At 45.1% G+C, this 22487-nt stretch overlaps 1 protein-coding gene across 1 annotated transcript in view; it reads left to right on the top strand.

Annotated features, from left to right (window-relative positions):
* TMEM106C (transmembrane protein 106C) overlaps positions 1-22487 on the top strand; it is a 59738-nt gene that overhangs the window by 4320 nt on the left and 32931 nt on the right. Inside the window, exons 2-5 of the mRNA XM_063952233.1 lie at positions 4257-4471; positions 5842-5905; positions 6864-7023; positions 15504-15644. Of these exons, the coding sequence (XP_063808303.1) occupies positions 4273-4471; positions 5842-5905; positions 6864-7023; positions 15504-15644 (564 nt within the window). The 5' untranslated portion in view covers positions 4257-4272. The remainder of the gene's footprint in view (positions 1-4256; positions 4472-5841; positions 5906-6863; positions 7024-15503; positions 15645-22487) is intronic.

The raw sequence follows: 22487 nt of genomic DNA on the forward strand, positions 1-22487 counted from the left end.
GTTTCGCTGGGTGCCATCTAGTAGCCACCAGCGCGCAAAACACTTTGATTCCCACATAGAGGTGAGGAGCAGAATTAGCCTTTTATGTAGGATGGACGTACAGTAATATATTTTATATGGCAGTGGTTCCCAAATGCGTTCAAGGCACCCAACAGTCCATATTTTAAGGATGTCCGTGATTTGGCACAGGTGACTTTATCAGTTTCTGAGTCAGTTGATTATACCATCTGTGCACAAGCAGGGATATTCCTAAAACCTGCACATTGGGTTGCTTTGTGGACCGCATTTGGGAACCACTGGTATACGGTCATACCACTATGTAGTGGCAACACATATTACACTGACATGAAAGCCCCAACATTTCAGGCTTAGGCACTATCACATGTGCAATAATTACAAATAAATGGAACTTTAGTACCATCTTGCATTGTGTAGTGTGTGACATGTCTCACGTTTTGTTTAAACCAAATCATATTTTTTACTTTTTTTTTTAACTTTTAATAGGTTCAGGGCAAGCATTTACTAAAGCACAAGTGGTTGTGTTGCCTGTATCAACCAATTAGATTGTCTATCGTTTTCTAGGATGCAATAAGGAAATGATAGGTAGATTTTGGTTGGATGTAATGGGCAACATCATCACTTTTTTATTTTTCAGAAGCTTTAGTAGAACTGCCCCAGGGATTTCAATTTAAAGTAATGAGTTCTGTGCAGAGTGTATCGCTGGAGGTGCTTGCTTTTCCAAACATCTCACAACTTTGTACGGTCACCAATGGAAGCGAGAGCTGGGCTTCATCTTTTTTATATACAATTGTTGTATGCTAAAGAAACCAAATAGAAAAAAATGTCTATCTATATAATCTTTCTAAGAATCTCTTTCTCGTAATCATTTATATTATAATCAAATAAAGTACAAATTTCCCACCATGGCTGTGATTAGAATGTAGACACGATGCGTCATACAATGGCAAACAAACCGGTACTTTCTCCTTCTAGTGTGAAGTGTAACATGATGTTTTGTTATAGACCTACATCAGTAAGAAGCCGAGATATGCAAATACTCGATCGTTCTCTTTTGCTGACTGCTCAGTGTTTTGTTTCATTGTATTAGACCAGGGGTGGGCAATTATTTCAGCCGAGGGGCCACTTGACACTTTCCTGTCAGGATTCGAGGGACGCACACAAAATAGCACCAAAAATATAGGGACGTGGCTTCGTGTGGAAGGGGCGTGGCCAAAAAAAATACAGATTCATATTGGGCTGCACAACAGTCTCCATTATTCAAATTACGCCACACAGTAGCGCCACTTACACACATTACACCAGGTAGAGCCCCTTTTACACATTATGCTAGGTAGAGACCCATTTTACACATTACTCCAGGTAGGTTTAGGCATCAGGGACGGGCTAGGTTTAGGTAACCATGGGGGGTGGTTAGGGTTAGGCACCAATGAAGGAGGTTAGGGTTAGGCTGCCGGGTGGGAGGGTTAGGGGGTTGGGGAGAGGAGAGAACACCCCTTACCCACCCCTGTCGGTTTCGAGATATCGGGATCCCATCGTCAGTATTTTTACCGCCGGGATCCCAAGCGGCATTGAATCATACTGATCCAACACATACACAGAGCTACAGATACATAGTTACACAGACACAGATACAGAGTTACAGACATACAGTATACATAGAGTTACACAGACACATATACAGAGCTACAGACATATATACAGAGCTTCAGACACATATAGAGTTACACAGAGACATATACAGACACATACACAGAGTTACAGGCACATTATCATATACAGTTACACAGACATAATATAATTTATGGTCCCTCATACCTTAAAGAATGTCACTGCATGAAAACTTTGGCTACTTTGGCAGGTCCTTTATTCTACCTGCCATGCATGATAAAATGCAGGAGCATCAAGGCTGTGCTCCGTGCTGGGTAGCCCCGCCCCCTGCTGGGACACTGCTTCCTCTTTCCTTCTGATAATCAGGGGGGGGGGGGGGGGGCCAAGACATATGCCCCCAGAGACCCCTGCTGCTGAGAGCCCACCATTCTCCCACTGCAAAGCAAGCAGTCCTTCCCCAATCCCCCTCATCTCGTAGGTGGAGCTTTGCCTGGGCTGGCTGGGAAGGTGAGACTAGCAGGGGGAGGAGGCTCTATTAGCCGCAGCCGGCACTGTGTGATCTTTTGTCCCCTGCTCCCTGTCAGCGCATGACAGGGAGCAGGGGGCAAATGAACACACAGTGCCGGCTGCGGCTAACAGAGCCTCGCTGTCGCAGGCATCATCTCGCTGCCGGTGACCTGGGCTGGAAGCTGGCCGGGACAATGACAAGCGGCCCAGTCGGGCCGCTTGTCATTGCGCGCAGGTTGGAGGCAGCGGGCCGGGCAGGATCGGTTCGCGGGCCGCATCCGGCCCGCGGGCCGTATTTTGCCCACCCCTATATTAGACCATGTGGATGTGCTGACTAGCTGCAGTATTGTTCACCAATGATTCCAACACTACACAAATTATATCCCGAACTATACACCCAACCAGTCTAGCAAAGTGCATATTTCTGCCATTAATGTAAATCCTTAAACGTGTAATAAAATAAGGGGCATACGTTTTGTACGTTTCTAAATGAAAAAGATAATTACTGAACAATGGTACCAAAAGTGAACTATACAAGCGGCTTTGCTGAAAATTTAGTGGCAAAGAATTTTAATCCCCATCTTCCACAAACCTCAAAATTCACAGTGGCACCTGCACAAAGATTTTCTGTTACATAGATTCACACTGCCCCACTTCTGCCAGCCTGTTCCAGAGTGATGCAAGTTTCTACATCCCCCACATGCACCAGAGCTGAGTGTAGGCAACTGTGGGTGTACACAACACAGCCGCATCTCCACTTGTGACTGATGGGGTGTAACTGGGTGGTACCGGGGCTTTCACACATATGCTGAGTTTAGCAAGTATGTGTTGAGGTTGTGTCAGTGGAATTGCAGGCTATGCAGAGCTGTCCATATGTGTAACTACGCATGGTTTGGACTGTCCTTTTGTGCCAGGAATAGGGGTGGTGCAGGAGCACACTGATGATGGCTATGAAACCAACAGTACAGCTGCAGGGATGAATGGGAGCTAATATCAACACTTAAGGCCTGATTCAGAGATGGACACAAATCACACAGCGGCTGTGTGATAATATGCTAATGCCACAGATGGTATCTTGTGTAAGTAGATGCCTCCTGTCAGCTTCTCTGATCCACTGCTGTGTCCAATTACTCAGACTGACTGGGAAATCGCTGCTGAAGCCAGTGAAGCTGTGCCCATGGATGCAGCCCTTGGTTTTCAAATGGGGCCACCACGCCCCAATTTTCTGTGACTCTGCCTGTCGCCGCCCACGCTCCAGACCCAAACGGCCGCAGCCTGTCATGGTTTGCTTACATCTTTGAATACAACGGCTGCAACCATCTGGTTTGGATACATCTGACTAAGGTCCCTTGTTTCGTGGACGCAGTGAGGGTGCAGTTAAGGCTGACACTGCATTGTCCACACTAAGTGCTAATTGCAACGTTATTAAAACTGAAACTTTGATACATTATAAATATTCAATAATAGACTTACATGCTGGACAACCTTTACTAATACTGGGTACACACTATCTGATAAGTGCTGCTGATCCAATAAACTCCCCGATCCGACAGAGCGATATCTGTGGTGCACAGATATAAACTGAGCAAGTTCTAGCTCAGTGTGTACAGCCTCCAGATATCTTCGACAGGATCGTCCCGAATGTTGGATAGTGTGTACCCGGCTTAAGACTGTTCTAGAGTTGCCTGAGTAATTCGATCTGACATGTTCACCTTTGGGTGTAATTCTTGTTATTACTGTTCCTGTGTTCGTGACTATTACATTCCTCATATTATCTACAGAATGCCTAACCTTACGTATAGATTAGAGATACAGTACGCCTTCTTTGTCTAGGAACACTTTGTAATGCAGCCTGACAGTGCCGTTTTAGAAGCTGCTTTAGTGACACTGGGCAGTTTCTCACATTGCAGCACTTCAGGTGTGACCACACTGGTTTCAGAAGTTCTCTAAAAATGTGTTCTCTAACGGTAGCATGTGAATGATGCCACAGAGTCTCTAAATGCTTGTTGATTGTTTTGTTAACCTACACACCTGCTAGGCTACACCACCACATGTGCTGATTGTCACACTTATATTTTACCCTTTAATGTTTTATATTAATGTTGCTCTGTATTAAATAGATGCTGAACACAGACTATGGGGTCCATAATGTCTGCATACACCAGTCGTGCGACATCCTGGAAGCAGGCTAGTAACTCACGCATTGAAGAGGATGATGATTTGTTGGACGAGAAGGACAGGGAGGAAGATATTGCCCAATTTCCATATGTTGAATTTACAGGCCGGGACAGCATTACCTGCCCGTCCTGCCAGGGTGCTGGGTGCATTCCAACAGGTGAGGCACAAGGCACTTCTGCTGCTGATCACTGACCTTCTTTTCTGAAACTTCTAGCAACAAAGAAATACTTCCCATATTGTAGTTTACTTTAAAATATTTGCATACACCAATGAACAACAAAATTACTAATTTTGTCATGTCATTTTTATCCATAACAAGGTTGCACAATTGTTTTGATTTTAACATAACAAAAGTTTTTCAACACTTTGCTTTATGATTGATCCTGGTTTGTAATTTTGTCCTCTTACAACTTTGCTCCATGCATTACAAGTCATGTTACACAACGAGTGAGTGCCGTGTGACTCGGTAGTGCCGAGCGTCTTTTTGTGCGTTTTGCTAAAATGCATTTTAGATGCACTGTAATGTAATAGGACGCACAAGCAACTTCTGCTGATTAAAATGATATGCAGCATGCTTATATTCTGTGTGTGACTGTATTTGCATACAAAATGCTATGCTTCAGTGTTTTCCTGGAAAACAATGTAACGTGGCATTTCGGATGCAGATTGAGCCGCTATTACACACAGAATATAGGCATGCTGCATATCATTTTAATCATCAGAAGCTGATTGTGCTCCCTATTGCATTACATTACGTCTAAAGGGCCCTGCAGACTACCCGACAGGGTGGGGTGGGGGGACAGCCATGCTGCATCTGCAGCATGGCTGTCGTTAACGAGGACCTCCCTCGTCCATACACGTTCGGATGAGAGAGCGGGTCGTTGACGATGCGCGTGAGCACGCATCATTAACGACTTTTAGTGTACACTTTGGATGAGATTGTGAAAGATCTCGCTCAGATCGGCCATTCTGAGCTAGATCTTTTAAAATCTTGTCTACTGTGTATGGGGCTTAAGATGCATTTTCGCTTCAAAAGACACAAAAAAAGATGCTCATTGCTACTGAGCCGTGGCGGGGACTAAAGGGCTGTTTAGCGTGACTGCAGCAAGGATGTAAACTGACACATCTGTAGATTACAAATAAATAAAAACCAAAAATGTTTTAATTTTAACTTTTCACTACGTATTTGGCAGAACATAATTGTAATTACCCTATAACTAGAATAGCATTGAGACCTTATTTTGGTCAGTTACAAACCTCAAATGACAAAAAACATAATGGTGCAAACAGAAGTGACTAATGTAAACCATTATGCATCAGGGTCCAGTAACATCTATGAAGATGTATATAAAAATAACAGGCATCATACTGTATGGTCCTTATTTTTCCTTATCACAAGGAAGGGAGGAAAAACAAGGGGAGGGATACTAGAGAAATGTGCAACCTTTGACTGAAAACTTTGCATTTTGTCATTATAAAATAATCTTGTTCTCATAACTGCCCTTTTTATATTCCATATTGTTTCAGAGCAAGTGAATGAGTTGGTTGCATTAATACCATACAGTGACCAGCGGCTGCAGCCCCAGAGAACGTAAGTATGAAGTAGAGAGTATGTAATCTTCAACCATTTACGGGTTTGTTATATGTAAAAGCATTATTTAATGATTTGTCAATACCATGTTTTTAATTGCTTGGTTTAAAAGCTGCACTGCCACCTTTCACCACAACATCAGCACTCTCCCCCCCCCCCCCCCCCCCCAATCCACGGAGCGCTCCCCCCCCCATACACGGAGCACACCACCTTTGTACTCAATGGTTAAGCTGGGCACACGCACCTAAAGATTTATCTGTCAGGTGGGAACAAAAATCTGGTGATGTATGGGAGCACATGACAATCAACCATTTGCTTCCAAACGCTGGAAAACGGACAAAAACATTTTTTCAAATAAATTTGTTAACTCAAACGGATTTAACCAATGTGTCTCAACGACCATTGTCTGTTTTCCAGCGTTTGGGAGCAAATGGTTGAGTCATTTGCTCCCATATATTACCAGATTTTAGTTCCCACCAGATGGCTAAATCTTTAGGTGTGTACCTTGCTTTAGTCTCTCTCAGTCCTGGCTTAAACCCGTGGCTGTGTGATGTTATGGATAAGGGTGTGAGTTGGACAAATGAAAAAATCTCTCACTGACTTTGCATCTTCTCATTGGTACTCTTGCTTACAGCTTTTCTTTAACAACCACTCTAAAGAGGTTACTATTTGTAGTAGTCGTGATTGTTAGAACAGAGACACACACTCTGTATTAGAGCCTTCCCTTTCTGTTTCAAGAAAAGACATTCACTTTATCACCATATTTCATCTACAGTCCTTTTGCGGTCAAAGCATGAAACTCGTGTTGTGTAACTATTATTATTATTTTTTTTAACTATTGAATAGTTTGTAAAATGACGCTATGTTATGTAGCACTTTACAGGGAATAGTTAATCATTCACAATACATGTAGTTAATTTCGTGTCTATATCTAACTTGTGTACATATTTCTCAACAGGAAACTTTATGTCGTGCTTTCGGTCCTGTTATGCCTGCTAATATGTGGTCTTGTGGTGTTTTTCCTGTTTCCACGCACTGTTCTTGTAGAGGATGGTGGCATCAGAATGGTAAAAGTTTGGTTCGATAATGAAAATCACATCGTGAACCTTGCTATGACGGTACGTCCTTAGAAGAGATTTACTTTAACTGTCACAATTATCTGTATGTTCTATAGAAATAACATACATACATATACACACTCATGTGCCAGCAAAACTGAGACACCTGTCTAGTAACATGTGGGTTCAATTGGATTACAGCAGCAGCACCGGCCGGGCATGGGCTCCACAATTACAGCAGCAGCACCGGCCAGGCATGGGCTCCACAAATTCTATCAGTCCACTCTGATAGGATATCCCTCTCCCATTTTGGTACCTATCCTCCAGCTCTAATTCACTGAAACTGTACGTGCTGTTGAAGACAAAGCTGTTTCACTACATAATAATCAAATTATTCTTTTTTACAGAAGTCAAAGTTCAAGTTTTTAAACGTTCCCCTGTATTGTAGCTTTGCCAGTAATACATAAAACATTGGATCCCTTTTTGGAGATGTTAGAGGGGCCACAGGATAAAATGCAAGAAAAGAGGGCCTCACTGCTAAATAGGTTCCACTGCACTTTTGCTTTTAAGTTTGTACCAGAACACCAATCAAACTGGGGAGATGCGGCAACACCCTTTCATGTACACGCCACTGCACCATGATCTGCGTTTCATGTAACAGCTGACCGTTTTATGGGAAGCCCTGTAATAATGAATGAATGAATGAATGAAGGAAACAGCAGGCAGCATTAAGTGCTTTATATCTATTATTAAAATAAAGCTTACAAATAGTAACAGGCTCCTTTCAGCATTTGCAGAAGGCAGTAATAAACAGTGAGTTGTGTGATTTTAAATGAAGCTGGCCTGGTCACATGACTGTTACAGTGAATCACAGTGCGGTTAGACTACAAATGAGGTTTTACTAGACTGTCATTTATGTGTATAGTAGTAACAATGTGTCTAAAAATGTGTTTTTAATACCCCTTTCAAACCGCAAATGCTGGATCCCACCCGGGAATTTGGAACTGGTCCATCCCGGGTGGGATTCTGTATTGGAACCTAATAGCAGGCTTCCCGACCCGGCAGTTTGCTTGGTCGGTTGCTATAGCGATGGGGGGCGGAGGCGGCGCTGGGAGATGAGCTCATTTCCGCGCCGCCTCTCCCTATGTAGTGAACAGATCCCGGGTCGCATCGACCCAGGAACCTGTTCACGCTGCCACTGACCTGGTGTTCAACCCAGGAATAACCCTGCTTTATTCCCGGGTTGAATTCCCGGGTCATCCGACCCAGGAATTCGACCATGGCCCTTTCAATATGCCGGTTCATACCGGGGTATTTGTGCGGTGTGAAAGAGGTATGAACCAGTTTGATTGGGGGTGCTGAAAACCATTCATAACACATAAGAGAAAGTGTGGTTGGTGGCTAGTCTCCCTGCTCACACACGTTATCTGCCAACATTTATTTATTAATTTATTCTACTAAATTGAAGAGAGAATTTCACATGCCTGTTCTGTTATACAGGAAAATGAAAGACCACTCCAGGTCATTAAAGTCAGTACAGTTGTTTTATTGTACACAAAGTATGAAACCTTTACATACCTCCAGGATACCACATTGCAGTCTACTCTAACATGAACTCTCAGGATAAATAAAGGACAAATAATATGTTAAAGAAGTTTTTAAAATTAACAGTTGTTACGAGTCTTAATGAATCAATGTGTAAATTAGAACTTAATCCCCATTTCTCTTACGTCCTAGAGGATGCCGGGGACTCCGTAAGGACCATGGGATATAGACGGGCTCCGCAGGAGACATATTTAAAGGATTATAATCCTTGTCCTCAAACAGTTTAGCTAAATCCATGTATTGTGGCTGGTGTATTAGCTCTATCATATTACAGTATGTTGGCTTTAAATAGAACTGCATTGTAATTGGTAGTTATCTGTCAAGAGCAATTTCCTGGGATTGTACACTTTGTTAGGTGTAACTTTGTCATTTTTATCCTCCGACACAAACTTTCACCTTGTCTTGCAAGTGTATAGTATTCGCCATTAAAAATATTTGTATCTACCAACCCTGCACAAATGTAGATTTCTATGTTTTCAAGAAGTTAAAGGATTTCTCCCACTAACGCCAAAAATGACCAGTTTCCATTAGTAACACAAAACACGCTGCTGTCAGTGAGGACGGCCTGTCTCCATGTATTCCTGGCACCTGTACATGCTGTTGTCCTCCGAGCATGGCGAGAAGTAGTTTAGTTAAACATTTGTTGTCTGGACCCTTTAGACATATCTAGGAGAATATAAGAGCATTGTTGATAAGTCTCTATACTGCAAACATGCATTACATAGGGCCTGATTCATAGATGTACGCAAATGCATTCACAGCTGCAAAATTGTACACAGCAGTGGTGCCAAATATGCTTATATCGCAGCCGCAGGGAGTTGTCCATAATTGATGTAGATTATTAATGTCTCATCCGCCACTTACGTACATAGACGCAACCATCGGATGCACGTATTTCTCTATCGTCCTAGTGGATGCTGGGGTTCCTGAAAGGACCATGGGGAATAGCGGCTCCGCAGGAGACAGGGCACAAAAGTTAAGCTTTAGGATCAGGTGGTGTGCACTGGCTCCTCCCCCTATGACCCTCCTCCAAGCCTCAGTTAGGTTTTTGTGCCCGGCCGAGAAGGGTGCAATCTAGGTGGCTCTCCTAAAGAGCTGCTTAGAAAAGTTTAGTTTAGGTTTTTTATTTTACAGTGAGTCCTGCTGGCAACAGGATCACTGCATCGAGGGACTTAGGGGAGAAGAAGTGAACTCACCTGCGTGCAGGATGGATTGGCTTCTTAGGCTACTGGACATTAGCTCCAGAGGGACGATCACAGGTACAGCCTGGATGGGTCACCGGAGCCGCGCCGCCGGCCCCCTTGCAGATGCTGAAAAGAGAAGAAGGTCCAGAATCGGCGGCAGAAGACTCCTCAGTCTTCTTAAGGTAGCGCACAGCACTGCAGCTGTGCGCCATTGCTCTCAGCACACTTCACACGGCAGTCACTGAGGGTGCAGGGCGCTGGGGGGGGGCGCCCTGGGCAGCAATGGAAACCTGTTATTTGGCAAAAAATACCTCACATATAGCCTCCGGGGGCTATATGGAGATATTTAACCCCTGCCAGAATCCGTTGAAGAGCGGGAGACGAGCCCGCCGAAAAAGGGGCGGGGCCTATCTCCTCAGCACACCGCCATTTTCCCTCACAGAAAGGCTGGAGGGAAGGCTCCCAGGCTCTCCCCTGCACTGCACTACAGAAACAGGGTTAAAACAGAGAGGGGGGGCATTAATTTGGCGTTAGAAATATATATAAAGATGCTATAAGGGAAAACACTTATATAAGGTTGTCCCTATATAATTATAGCGTTTTTGGTGTGTGCTGGCAAACTCTCCCTCTGTCTCTCCAAAGGGCTAGTGGGTCCTGTCCTCTATCAGAGCATTCCCTGTGTGTGTGCTGTGTGTCGGTACGTGTGTGTCGACATGTATGAGGACGATGTTGGTGAGGAGGCGGAGCAATTGCCTGTAATGGTGATGTCACTCTCTAGGGAGTCGACACCGGAATGGATGGCTTATTTAGGGAATTACGTGATAATGTCAACACGCTGCAAGGTCGGTTGACGACATGAGACAGCCGACAAACAATTAGTACCGGTCCAGACGTCTCAAAAACACCGTCAGGGGTTTAAAACGCCCGTTTACCTTAGTCGGTCGACACAGACACGGACACTGAATCCAGTGTCGACGGTGAATAAACAAACGTATTCCTCATTAGGGCCACACGTTAAGGGCAATGAAGGAGTTGTTACATATTTCTGATACTACAAGTACCACAAAGATGGGTATTATGTGGGAGTGAAAAAACTACCGTAGTTTTTCCTGAATCAGATAAAATAAAATGAAGTGTGTGATGAGGCGTGGGTTTACCCCGATAGCAAATATTGGCGTTATACCTTTTCCCGCCAGAAGGTAGGGCGCGTTGGGAAACACCCCTTAGGGTGGATAAGGCGCTCACACGCTTATCATGTGGCGTTACCGTCTCCAGATACGGCCGCCCTCAAGGAGCCAGCTGATATGAAGCTGGAGTAATATCCTAAAAAGTATATACACACATACGGTGGTTATACTGCGACCAGCGATCGTCTCAGCCTGGAAATGCAGTGCTGGGTTGGCTTGGTCGGATTCCCTGACTGAAAATATTTTCGTGATATAGAGCATTTAATAGGATGCAGTCTATATATATATATATATATATATATATATATATATATGCGAGATGCACAGAGGGATATTTGCACTCTGGCATCAAGATAAGTGCGTTGTCCATATCTGTCAGAAGATGTTATGGACACGACAGTGGTCAGGTGATGCAGATCCCATACGGCACATGAAAGTATTGTCGTATAAAGGAGAGGAGGTACTTGGGGTCGGTCCATCGGACCTGGGGGCCACGGCAACAGCTGGGAAATCCAACCTTTTTACCCCAAGTCACATCTCAGCAGAAAAAGACACTGTCTTTTCAGCCTCAATCCTTCCGTTCCCATAAGGGCATGCGGGCAAAAGGCCAGTCATATCTGCCCAGACATAGAGGAAAGGGAAGTAGACTGCAGAAGGCAGCCCCTTTCCAGGAACAGAAGCCCTCCACCGAGTCTGCCAAGTCCTCAGCAGGACGCTGGGGCCGTGCAAGCTGACTCAGGTGAGGTGGGGGGTCGTCTCAAGAGTCTCAGCGTGCAGTGGGATCACTCGCAAGTTGACCCCTAGATCGTACAAAGTATTATCCCAGGGGTACAGTTTGGAGATTCGAGACATTTTTTCCTCGCAGGTTCCTGAAGTCTGCTTTACCAAAGGCTCCCTCCGACAGGGAGGCAGTATTGGGAAAAAATTCACAAGCTGTATTTCCAGCAGGTGATAATCAAAGTACCCCTCCTACAATCAAGGAAAAGGGTATTAGTCTTCCACACTATATTGTGGTACTGAAGCCAGACGGCTTGGTGAGACATATTCTAAATCTGAAATCTTTGAACACTTACATACAAAGGTTCAAATCAAGATGGAGTCACTCAGAACAGTGATAGCGAACCGGAAAAAAGGGGACTATATGGTGTCCCTGGACATCAAGGATTACCTACATGTCCAAATTTGCCCTTCTCAACAAGGGTACCTATGGTTCGTGGTACAGAACTGTCAATATCAGTTTCTGACGCTGCCGTTGAATTATCCACGGCACCCCGGGCCTTTACCAAGGTAATGGCCGAAAAGATGACTCGCTTCAAAAGAAAAGGGCATCTTAATTATCCCTTACTTGGACGATATCCTGAAAAGGGAAAGGTCCAGAGAACAGTTGGAGGTCGGAATAGCACTATCTAAAGTAGTTCTACGACAGCACGAGTGGATTCTAAATATTCAAAAAATCGCAGCGTTTTTCCGACGATACGTCTGCTGTTCCTAGGAATGATTCTGGGCATAGTCCAGAAAAAGGTATTTCTCCTGGAGGAGAAAGCCAGGGAGCTATCCGAACTAGTCAGAGACCTCCTAAAACCAGGCCAAGTATCAGTGCATCAATGCACAGGAGTCCTGGGAAAAATGGTGGCTTCTTACGAAGCAATTCCATTCGGCAGATCTCACGCAAAAAATTTTCAGGGGGATTTGCTGGACGAATGGTCCGGATCGCATCTTCAGATGCATCAGCAGATAATCCTGTCTCCAAGGACAAGGGTGTCTCTTCTGTGGGGGCTGCAGAGTGCTCATCTTCTAGAGGACAGCACATTCAGCATTCAGGACTGTGTTCTGGTGACCACGGATGCCAGCCTGAGAGGCTGGGAAGCAGTCACACAGGGAAGAAATTTCCAAGGAGTGTGGTCAAGTCTGGAGACTGTTTCTCCACATGAATATACTGGAGCTAAGAGCAATTTACAATGCTCTGAGCCTAGGAAGACCTCTGCTTCAAAGTCAGTCGGTGCTGATCTGGTCGGACATCATCATGGCAGTCGCCCACGTAAACAGACGGGGCGGCACAAGAAGCAGGAGGGCAATGACAGCAAGAACTTTTCGCTGAGCGAAAAATCATGTGATAACACTGTCAGCAGTGTTCATTCCGGGAGTGGAAAACTGAATTTCCTCAGCAGGAATGAATTCCACTCGGAAAAGTGGGAACTTCATCTGGAAGTTTCCACATGATTGTAAACCGTTGGGAAAGACCAAAGGTGGTCATAAGATGGCGTCTCACCTGAAGCGCCAGGTCAAGAGACCCTCAGGCAATAGCTGGGTCGCTCTGGTAACACCGTGGGTGTACCAGTCGAGTATGTGTTCCCTCCTCTGCCTCTCATACCCAGGGTATTGAGAATTATAGGAAGGAGAGGAGTAAGAATTATACTCGTGGCTCCGGTTTGGCCAAGAAGGACTTGGTAACCGGAACTTCAAGAGATAAGAAGGGTCTTGATTCAGCAAGAATCATGTCTGTTCCAAGACTTACCGCAGCTGCGTTGACGCAGGGGCGGGTGAACGCCGGATCCTAAGGGAAAAAGGCATTCCGGAAGAGGTCATCCCTACCCTGGTCAGAGCCAGGAAGGAGGTGACCGCACAACATTATCACAGTTTAGGTGAAAATATGTTCCATGGTGTGAGGCCAGGAAGGCTCCACGGAAGAATTTCAACTAGGTTAATTCCTATATTTCCTGCAAACAGGAGTGTCTATGGGCCTCAAATTGGGGTCCATTAAGGTTCAAATTTCGGCCTGTCGATTTTCTTCCAGAAAGAATTGGCTTCAGTTCCTGAAGTCCAGAAGTTTGTTAAGGGAGTACTGCATATACAACCCCTTTTGATGTCTCCAGTGGCACTGGGGGATCTCAACGTAGTTTTGGGGATTCCAAAAATCACATTGGTTTAAACCACTCAAATCTGTGGATTTGATATATCTCACATGGAAAGTGACCATGATGTTGGCCCTGGCCTCGGCCAGGCGAGTGTCAAAATTGGCGGCTTTGTCTCACAAAGCCATATCTGATTGTCCATTCGGACAGAGCAAAGCTGCGGACTCGTCCCCAGTTTATCCCTAAGGTGGTGTCAGCGTTGCACCTGAACCAGCTTATTGTGGTACCTGCGGCTACTAGGGACTTGGAGGACTCCAAGTTGCTGGATGTTGTCAGGGCCCTGAAAATATAGTTTTCCAGGTCGGCTGGAGTCAGGAAATCTGACTTGCTGTTTTATCCTGTATGCACCCAACAAGCTGGGTGCCCCTGCTTTTAAGCAGACTATTGCTCGTTGGATTTGTAGTACAATTCAGCTTGCACATTCTGTGGCAGGCTTGCCACAGCCAAAAATATGTAAATGCCCATTCCACAAGGAAGGTGGGCTCATCTTGGGCGGCTGCCCGAGGGGTCTCGGCTTTACAACTTTGCCGAGCGGCTACGTGGTCGGGGGAGAACACGTTTGTAAAATCCTACAAATTTGATACCCTGGCTAAGGAGGACCTGGAGTTCTCTCATTCGGTGCTGCAGAGTCATCCGCACTCTCCCGCCCGTTTGGGAGCTTTGGTATAATCCCCATGGTCCTTTCAGGAACCCCAGCATCCACTAGGACGATAGAGAAAATAAGAATTTACTTACCGATAATTCTATTTCTCGGAGTCCGTAGTGGATGCTGGGCGCCCATCCCAAGTGCGGATTATCTGCAATACTTGTACATAGTTATTGTTAACTAAATCGGGTTATTGTTGTAGTGAGCCATCTTTCAGAGGCTCCTCTGTTTTCATACTGTTAACTGGGTTCAGATCACAGGTTGTACAGTGTGATTGGTGTGGCTGGTATGAGTCTTACCCGGGATTCAAAATCCTTCCTTATTATGTACGCTCGTCCGGGCACAGTATCCTAACTGAGGCTTGGAGGAGGGTCATAGGGGGAGGAGCCAGTGCACACCACCTGATCCTAAAGCTTAACTTTTGTGCCCTGTCTCCTGCGGAGCTGCTATTCCCCATGGTCCTTTCAGGAACCCCAGCATCCACTACGGACTCCGAGAAATAGAATTATCGGTAAGTAAATTCTTATTTTTATGAGTTGCCTTTTGGCCGTTGAAAGTAAGTCTCCGGAGACATTTACACAATATGGGTTCCCAGTCACAAGCATTAAGCCCTCCAAACCGGTTGCAACACACCCCCATAAACTCCCCCAAGTGGTCCCTGACTTTCAATCACTTTACAAATAAATCTCCTCTATGACCGCTGGCTTAAGACCAATGTGGCGAATGTGCAGAGCAACCGATAATCGCTCAGCTGCAGAGAAAGCGTGTTTGCGTACATCTCTGTATCGGGCCCATAGTTTTATTTTAGATGGAGAACCCATGTCAGTTTGACAGTAATACCACTAGGACAACCAGAATTATTGTCAATATATTTATTTCTACTCTAAAAGTTAACCACTAGAATAGTTTGAATATTTGAAATGTGTTACTTAGAGCTGCGTGTGTGTATATACCACGTGAGAGCCAGCAGTATGTTGTTACATATGTGCTGTTTTTCTGTTTGCAGAGCACACTACAGATGACCAATTCGAATTTCTATTCCGTATCCGTAGACAGCCTGATTAGCCAAGTACAGTACATGAACACTGTCATTGGAACCCAGCAGCAGAACAATGTCTCCGTTATTCAGCCACTTGGCGAGAAACTGGTAGGTTACATGGCTTTATTGTATTACATTATTAGTGTTCACTCTAGGTGTCTTTCACAGGGCGCTGCGCCCTGCCCCTTTTTTAGACACCTGAATGCGCCCTGCCCATTTGTGTGCGCCCTCCCGCCCCGCACTTTGCTGCCCGCCGGACCCCGCCAAGCCACCGGACACATTACTGCAGTAATCCAGTGTGCTTAATCACAGTCACACTGTCTCCCTGCATGAGAGACAGAGACCTCCGCGGCCCGCCCCGTCTGTCCTGCCCCATCTGTCCCGCCCACCTCGTCCGTCCCGCCCGCCCACCTCGTCCGTCCTTAGTTGTCAGCCGCCGCATCTCCCCTCCTCTGCGAGAGACAGGAGGGCTGGGTTTGCCTCTCCCGCCGAGGCAAACCCAGCCCTCCCTCCTCTCTGTGTGCATGGCCAGACACCCGCGGGCAACCCCCACCAGCCAGTGCCACTGGCCAGCGTACCCATCTACCGGAGTGTGACCCTCAGCTGCCAGAGTGTGAGTAAGTAGATACACATAATAATGAACATGTATTTTAATGCATTGCCATATCCTGCCCCCACCCCCTGCATGTGACCCCATTTACCCCCAGCCTTTGTGTGTGGCACACTTTACCCCCCTCACCCTGGTTTGTGCGCCCCCCCCCCCCCCCCCCCCCGTGTGTGTGACACCTTGTGCCCTCCTGCCCCCCCAACCCCCTGTGTGTGGCCCCACTACCCCTTGTCTTATGTGTGTGCGGAACCATCTACCCCCCCCCCCCCCCTCCTCCTCCAATGTGTCTCAGTGCTTTCTACCTGGTGCAATGTTTCTCAGTGCTCTCTACCTGGTGCAATGTTTCTCGCTGCTCTCTACCTGGTGCAATGTTTCTCAGTGCTCTCTACCTGGTGCAATGTTTCTCGGTGCTCTCTACCTGGTGCAATGTTTCTCGGTGCTCTCTACCTGGTGCAATGTTTCTCGGTGCTCTGTACCTGGTGCAATGTTTCTCGGTGCTCTGTACCTGGTGCAATGTTTCTCGGTGCTCTCTACCTGGTGCAATGTTTCTCGGTGCTCTCTACCTGGTGCAATGTTTCTCGGTGCTCTCTACCTGGTGCAATGTTTCTCGGTGCTCTCTACCTGGTGCAATGTTTCTCGGTGCTCTGTACCTGGTGCAATGTTTCTCGGTGCTCTGTACCTGGTGCAATGTTTCTCGGTGCTCTCTACCTGGTGCAATGTTTCTCGGTGCTCTCTACCTGGTGCAATGTTTCTCGGTGCTCTCTACCTGGTGCAATGTTTATCGGTGCTCTCTACCTGGTGCAATGTTTCTCGGTGCTCTCTACCTGGTGCAGTGTTTCTCGGTGCTCTCTACCTGGTGCAGTGTGTCTCAGTGCTCTCTACCTGGTGCAGTGTGTCTCAGTGCTCTCTACCTGGTGCAGTGTGTCTCAGTGCTCTCTACCTGGTGCAGTGTGTCTCAGTGCTCTCTACCTGGCGCAGTGTGTCTCAGTGCTCTGCCTGGCGCAAAGTGTAGAATGTGCTCTGCCTGGCGCAATATGTATAACGTGCTCTACCTGTCGCAGTGTGTATAGGAGGTTCTACCTGGTGCAGTGTGTATTAGCTGCACTATTGTGTGGTGTAATGTGAATTGCCACTATTATGTGGCCATGCCCCTAACCCCACGAAAAACAACGCCCCTAAATTTTCGCCTTTGGCGCGCACTGCCCATTCTTTATCATGTGGGAATGGGAGGACCAAGCATTATAGTATGTACCTAATTTTGCCCTTCTAACTGAAAAATGTGCCCTCCCGAACGAAAAATGTGCCCTCCCGAACGAAAAATGTGCCCTCCCGAATGAAAAATGTGCCCTACCCGTGATCAGCACCCTGCCCTAAAAAATTCCTAGAGTGAACACTAATTATGTGCAGTGCCATGTCTGCCGTGGGCAACAAAGATTCTTTAGTGTGTGAAGATCTACACACAGGTGTTCCAGCTGAGATCGCACTCAGTACTGAGGTTAGTGGGACTTTGTAAATTGCAAGTTTAACATATTGTAAGCACCACATACTTAACCACTTCATGGTCATTTTTTTTATTTCTTTTTTAAAGTGAATCAAAATATGCAATTGAAAAAAATTATGCCACGGAGGGGGGGTCCACACCACTCCACCCAGTGTCCACAGGGTCCCATTGTAAAATGACTTCCCTCCCACAGTGGCAATTGCTCTGCATTAGTATTACACCCCCTCCCCACCCGCAGTGTAATCTATACACATTTTTGCATGGGCCCCTAGTGATCAATGTCATCTTTTAAATCTCATTACTTAGGACATTATACCACCCCCAGTGAATATTGTGTCCCCTCACATGCATAGGGTAGCTGTTCCCTTAAACATATATATATATATATATATATATATATATATATATATATATACAGTTGGGGGGAGGGGGTTTAGCGACCAATGGTGTCTAAAAGAACTCACACTTTAGGTGAATAATTAGAAATATAAAATACAGTTTATTAACGTGTATATTTAAAATGACAAAACTTTTTCTAAAAATGGGATAAAAATTATACACACAGAAATATAATACCAGTTAAAAGTAAATAAATAGTAAAAAGATTCCTTAACTTGGTATGTAGTCACTGCCAGATAGCCCAACGCGTTTCGTCCTTAAGACTTCATCAAGGGGTGTTGGCAGACTGGGACCAGGCTTCTATTTATACCAGTACTAATCTGGTGTCAATTATGACATCACTTCCTGTTAGTACCACATAATGTTATGTGACAGACTAAAAGCTATTAGTTTACATTAGTGAGTAACATGATTAGATAGTATATAGGTTTCACATGTTAGTTATATGTTTTAGAAACAGGTTTGGAGTTCAGAAAACCGAATAAACTTCTCAGAAGGTGCGCCGATTCTTCTAGTAGTAACCTTGCTGATCTCCACTAAGATGGCCGCCGCTTAGAGAGACTGAATGAAAAATCTATACAAAGATGGCCGCCGCTGAGATAATCATGAACATACAACTCAGTTCTCTTGTTACTACTAGAAGAATGGAGATTGCGGGCACATGCGCGGTCCCGTTTCCGGAAGTGGGGCGGAAGTGACGCGACGCCAAGAAACCGGAAGTGGGGCGGAAGACGCATCGGCGCACCTTCTGAGAAGTTTATTCGGTTTTCTGAACTCCAAACCTGTTTCTAAAACATATAACTAACATGTGAAACCTATATACTATCTAATCATGTTACTCACTAATGTAAACTAATAGCTTTTAGTCTGTCACATAACATGTGGTACTAACAGGAAGTGATGTCATAATTGACACCAGATTAGTACTGGTATAAATAGAAGCCTGGTCCCAGTCTGCCAACACCCCTTGATGAAGTCTTAAGGACGAAACGCGTTGGGCTATCTGGCAGTGACTGCATACCAAGTTAAGGAATCTTTTTACTATTTATTTACTTTTAACTGGTATTATATTTCTGTGTGTATAATTTTTATCCCATTTTTAGAAAAAGTTTTGTCATTTTAAATATACACGTTAATAAACTGTATTTTATATTTCTAATTATTCACCTAAAGTGTGAGTTCTTTTAGACACCATTGGTCGCTAAACCCCCTCCCCCCAACTGTATTTAATTTTATGATACAGGGAACCGCCATCCCTGTTTGGGGGTAAGCAGACGCCCTTTTAAATTCTTAGGGAGTGTCAGATCTTATTGTTTGTTATTATCCATATTCAGGTTTAGTTAACGTTGGTGAACACACGTGGCGCAATAATTTCTTTCTATTTCTATTTCTATATATATATATATATATATATATATATATATATATATATATATATATATATATATATATATAGAGAGAGAGAGATGTGTGTATGCATGCTCCAGCATAACTCTGGAATGCCTGGAGCAATTTACACCAAACTTGGTACACATATAACTTACAATCTTGAAAAAAATACTGTGGGTGCGGGTGGGAGGGGGCTGACATGTAAAAATCCATAGTTTTCGGGGTCGCTGAGATGAATAGTGGCACTTAGATGCCGTTTAAGTCCAAGTTCAGCTGCTATCAGCATGGGGGGTGAGAAAGTGTGAAAAATAAAATGTCCAAAATGACCGACATTTGTGTCAAATTATGCTGGTTCTATAAGCATCAAACTGACAGGTATATAGCCCAGGGGCCTATTACACAGTGACCCCTGGGGAACAGCTTCCGCATATACTACACCCGGCGTGGGTGATAAAACAATGACAGCAGGGGGTGGGGGATGGGGCAGCCCTGCTGCTGCTGCTTCCACACTTACCCACATCAACACACTCCCACACAGATCCACCTGGTCCAGACTCTACACGTTTAACATCCTCCCTCCGCTCCGCTACTCGCTTTCAGCCAACTGATCTGCAGCAGCGCAATGCAGCTCTGTCCCCAGCTACACAGCGGCAGCGAGGATAAATCACATTAGGGTCGCTGCTCCCTGTGACCACCCCCTGGCATAGCTGCCACTGCTATAACTACTACTGTCACTGTACAGGCCACTGACACCGGGCGGCAACGCGGCACCGCTCCTGGGTAACGCAGATGTCTCCCCGCCGGTGTACCCGGCGCTGGCTGCTGTGTTCAGCTTGGGGAAGGGGGTGATCCCAGGAGGTTCCCAGCCGCAGACGTCCCCTTTGTCTCTGGGCTGCTCCCTCCGGCTGCTGCCTTGCTGGGGGATGGGTGGTCTTAGTTTACCAGGAAGTGCTTTAAAATGAAAGTTATACGCACGGAAATACTTGATATCCCGTAGCGAAGCATGGGTATTCAGCTAGTAAGTTAATTAAAAATATGATTACTTTAGACGGGTAACATTCTGATAGACACCAATTTAGTACACTATGAATAAATCATACACCCACTGTAATGGAACCAAGTTGTGGACTATACCACCCTGTTATGAAACTTGTGCACTTGATAAATAACCAGAACTAATATTGCCTGTACCTGTAGCAACGCCCATCTCAAAACTGATGTGTAAGTTGGTTCTTAAAGATCTAAGCTAGAAGATAGAACGTTTGAAAGTGTGTTCAGATCTGTACTGCACATGCATCTGTCTCCTTCCTTAAGCTTGCAATTCCCCCTTAGTCGCAGCATAATTGACATGCTGCAGCATTTGGGGGCGTGACAACGGCGAGAACTGTTCAACAAAATGTGGGCATGTCGGCCTGTTTTGTGGGCATGCTGAGCCAAGGGTCTGCATCTTCGGGCACAGATTTCATGGCCCTGGCTGAGCAGTTTCCTTGCTTACTCAGATGGCAGAGGGCCATGACTGTTGCGGTCGATGGTCATGATGGTGATCCGATCCTGTGTCTTTGGCCGCAACGCTAGCATTGCAGATGCTGTGAGGAGGCATCTTATTCTCTGAGACACCTCCTGCTGCATTAGCATATATAAACATCTCTGCAGCAGCGATGTTCTCTGCCTTCCTCTCTGAATCGGGCCCATTAACTATAACAGCATTAAAAGCTTTTGTTGAGGAAATAACTTCAAGGACCGTGTGTTTTAAGCTTTACGATCTTGAAAAGAATATTTTAAGATGGAGTGAAAAAAACTTTTGAAAAAAATGGTTCCAAGAGCAACATATGTGTGAATCCTTGATGTGTTCCATGGGACTTGAGGCCAGAGCTGTGGCTTCATCTGTTGCAGCTGTAGGACCTTCCTGGAGACACCACTGCATAGCAGGCATTCACTCAGTTTCTAGTATCTCTTCCATAAAAAGGTAAGCATAACTTTGGATAGAAGCTTGAAGCGAAGTCAGTCTGGTTTCCACAAGACTTACCTAGTGGGCTGAGCAGAATCGGCCTACAAATAGGCGGCACAGATACATAGACCTGTAGAAGTTAAGCAAGTCAAGATTCAAGGGGGAACCTCAATATAACTTTGTCAACAGCAAAAGAATAAAAGGTCCATCTGAGCATTTTCTGTCAATGAAGCCAGGAGGTTATTCTAAGGAGAAAAGGTGGGAGATACACACACTTGAAATGGCATCTGTAAAGGACATCCTAGAAATGTCCGCACGTCATTGTCATAGTTCATGTTTGTCAAAGGACCCTCAACAAACACATTTACACAATGTATTTCAAGATGGAATCTATCAGCTATGGAGGTGGGGAATTTTCTGAGTACAGTAGATCTCATGGATGCACATATTCACATACCAATGAAACAGTCACTCCAGAAGTCTGATGTTTGCAGTCTACAATCAGCACTTTTTCAGTTCAAGTCATTTCCTTTTTATTTGTCTGCTTCCTCAAAGACATTTGCCAAGGTCCCAATAATGCTTATTGCACATGTAAGACAGCTTGGTTGGTACGTGACTGGAGTAGCATAGATTTATAGGCACATTCATGGATATATTATAGGGGAGAGCTTTTCTAACATACAGATAAGTCCAAGTTTAATTCAAGGAGTCCTAATCCTGTGAGCAAATCCCTGGGTCACTGCTTGATGAGCATTTATTGTTATGTTTGTTTTCACCATTTTTTAATATTGCATAAGTGCTGAATTTGTTTATATGTTCCGAATAAAATGAATGCAAAATATTCTTTTAGTAATTTTACAGAGATGGATGCTATCTAACCTCAAGCACTGCACTCCAGGGATGTGGAATGAAGTGTTTGGGTTATTTGCAATTCCTGAGGACATCTTGTAGTTACCTTCAGCTGAATTTTCTGGGATACTCACTTATGAGAAGTTTGTTAATGACTTCTCAGAGATCATTGCAGGTGTCTTTTCTCCATGATACGGTATTGTCATAAACCTGCTTGCGCCTGACCCAACAGCCCAAGGTGTTTATTTTACATAGGGG

This window comes from Pseudophryne corroboree, chromosome 2 (genome assembly GCF_028390025.1).
Source record: "Pseudophryne corroboree isolate aPseCor3 chromosome 2, aPseCor3.hap2, whole genome shotgun sequence".
In the NCBI taxonomy this organism is placed as follows: domain Eukaryota; kingdom Metazoa; phylum Chordata; class Amphibia; order Anura; family Myobatrachidae; genus Pseudophryne; species Pseudophryne corroboree.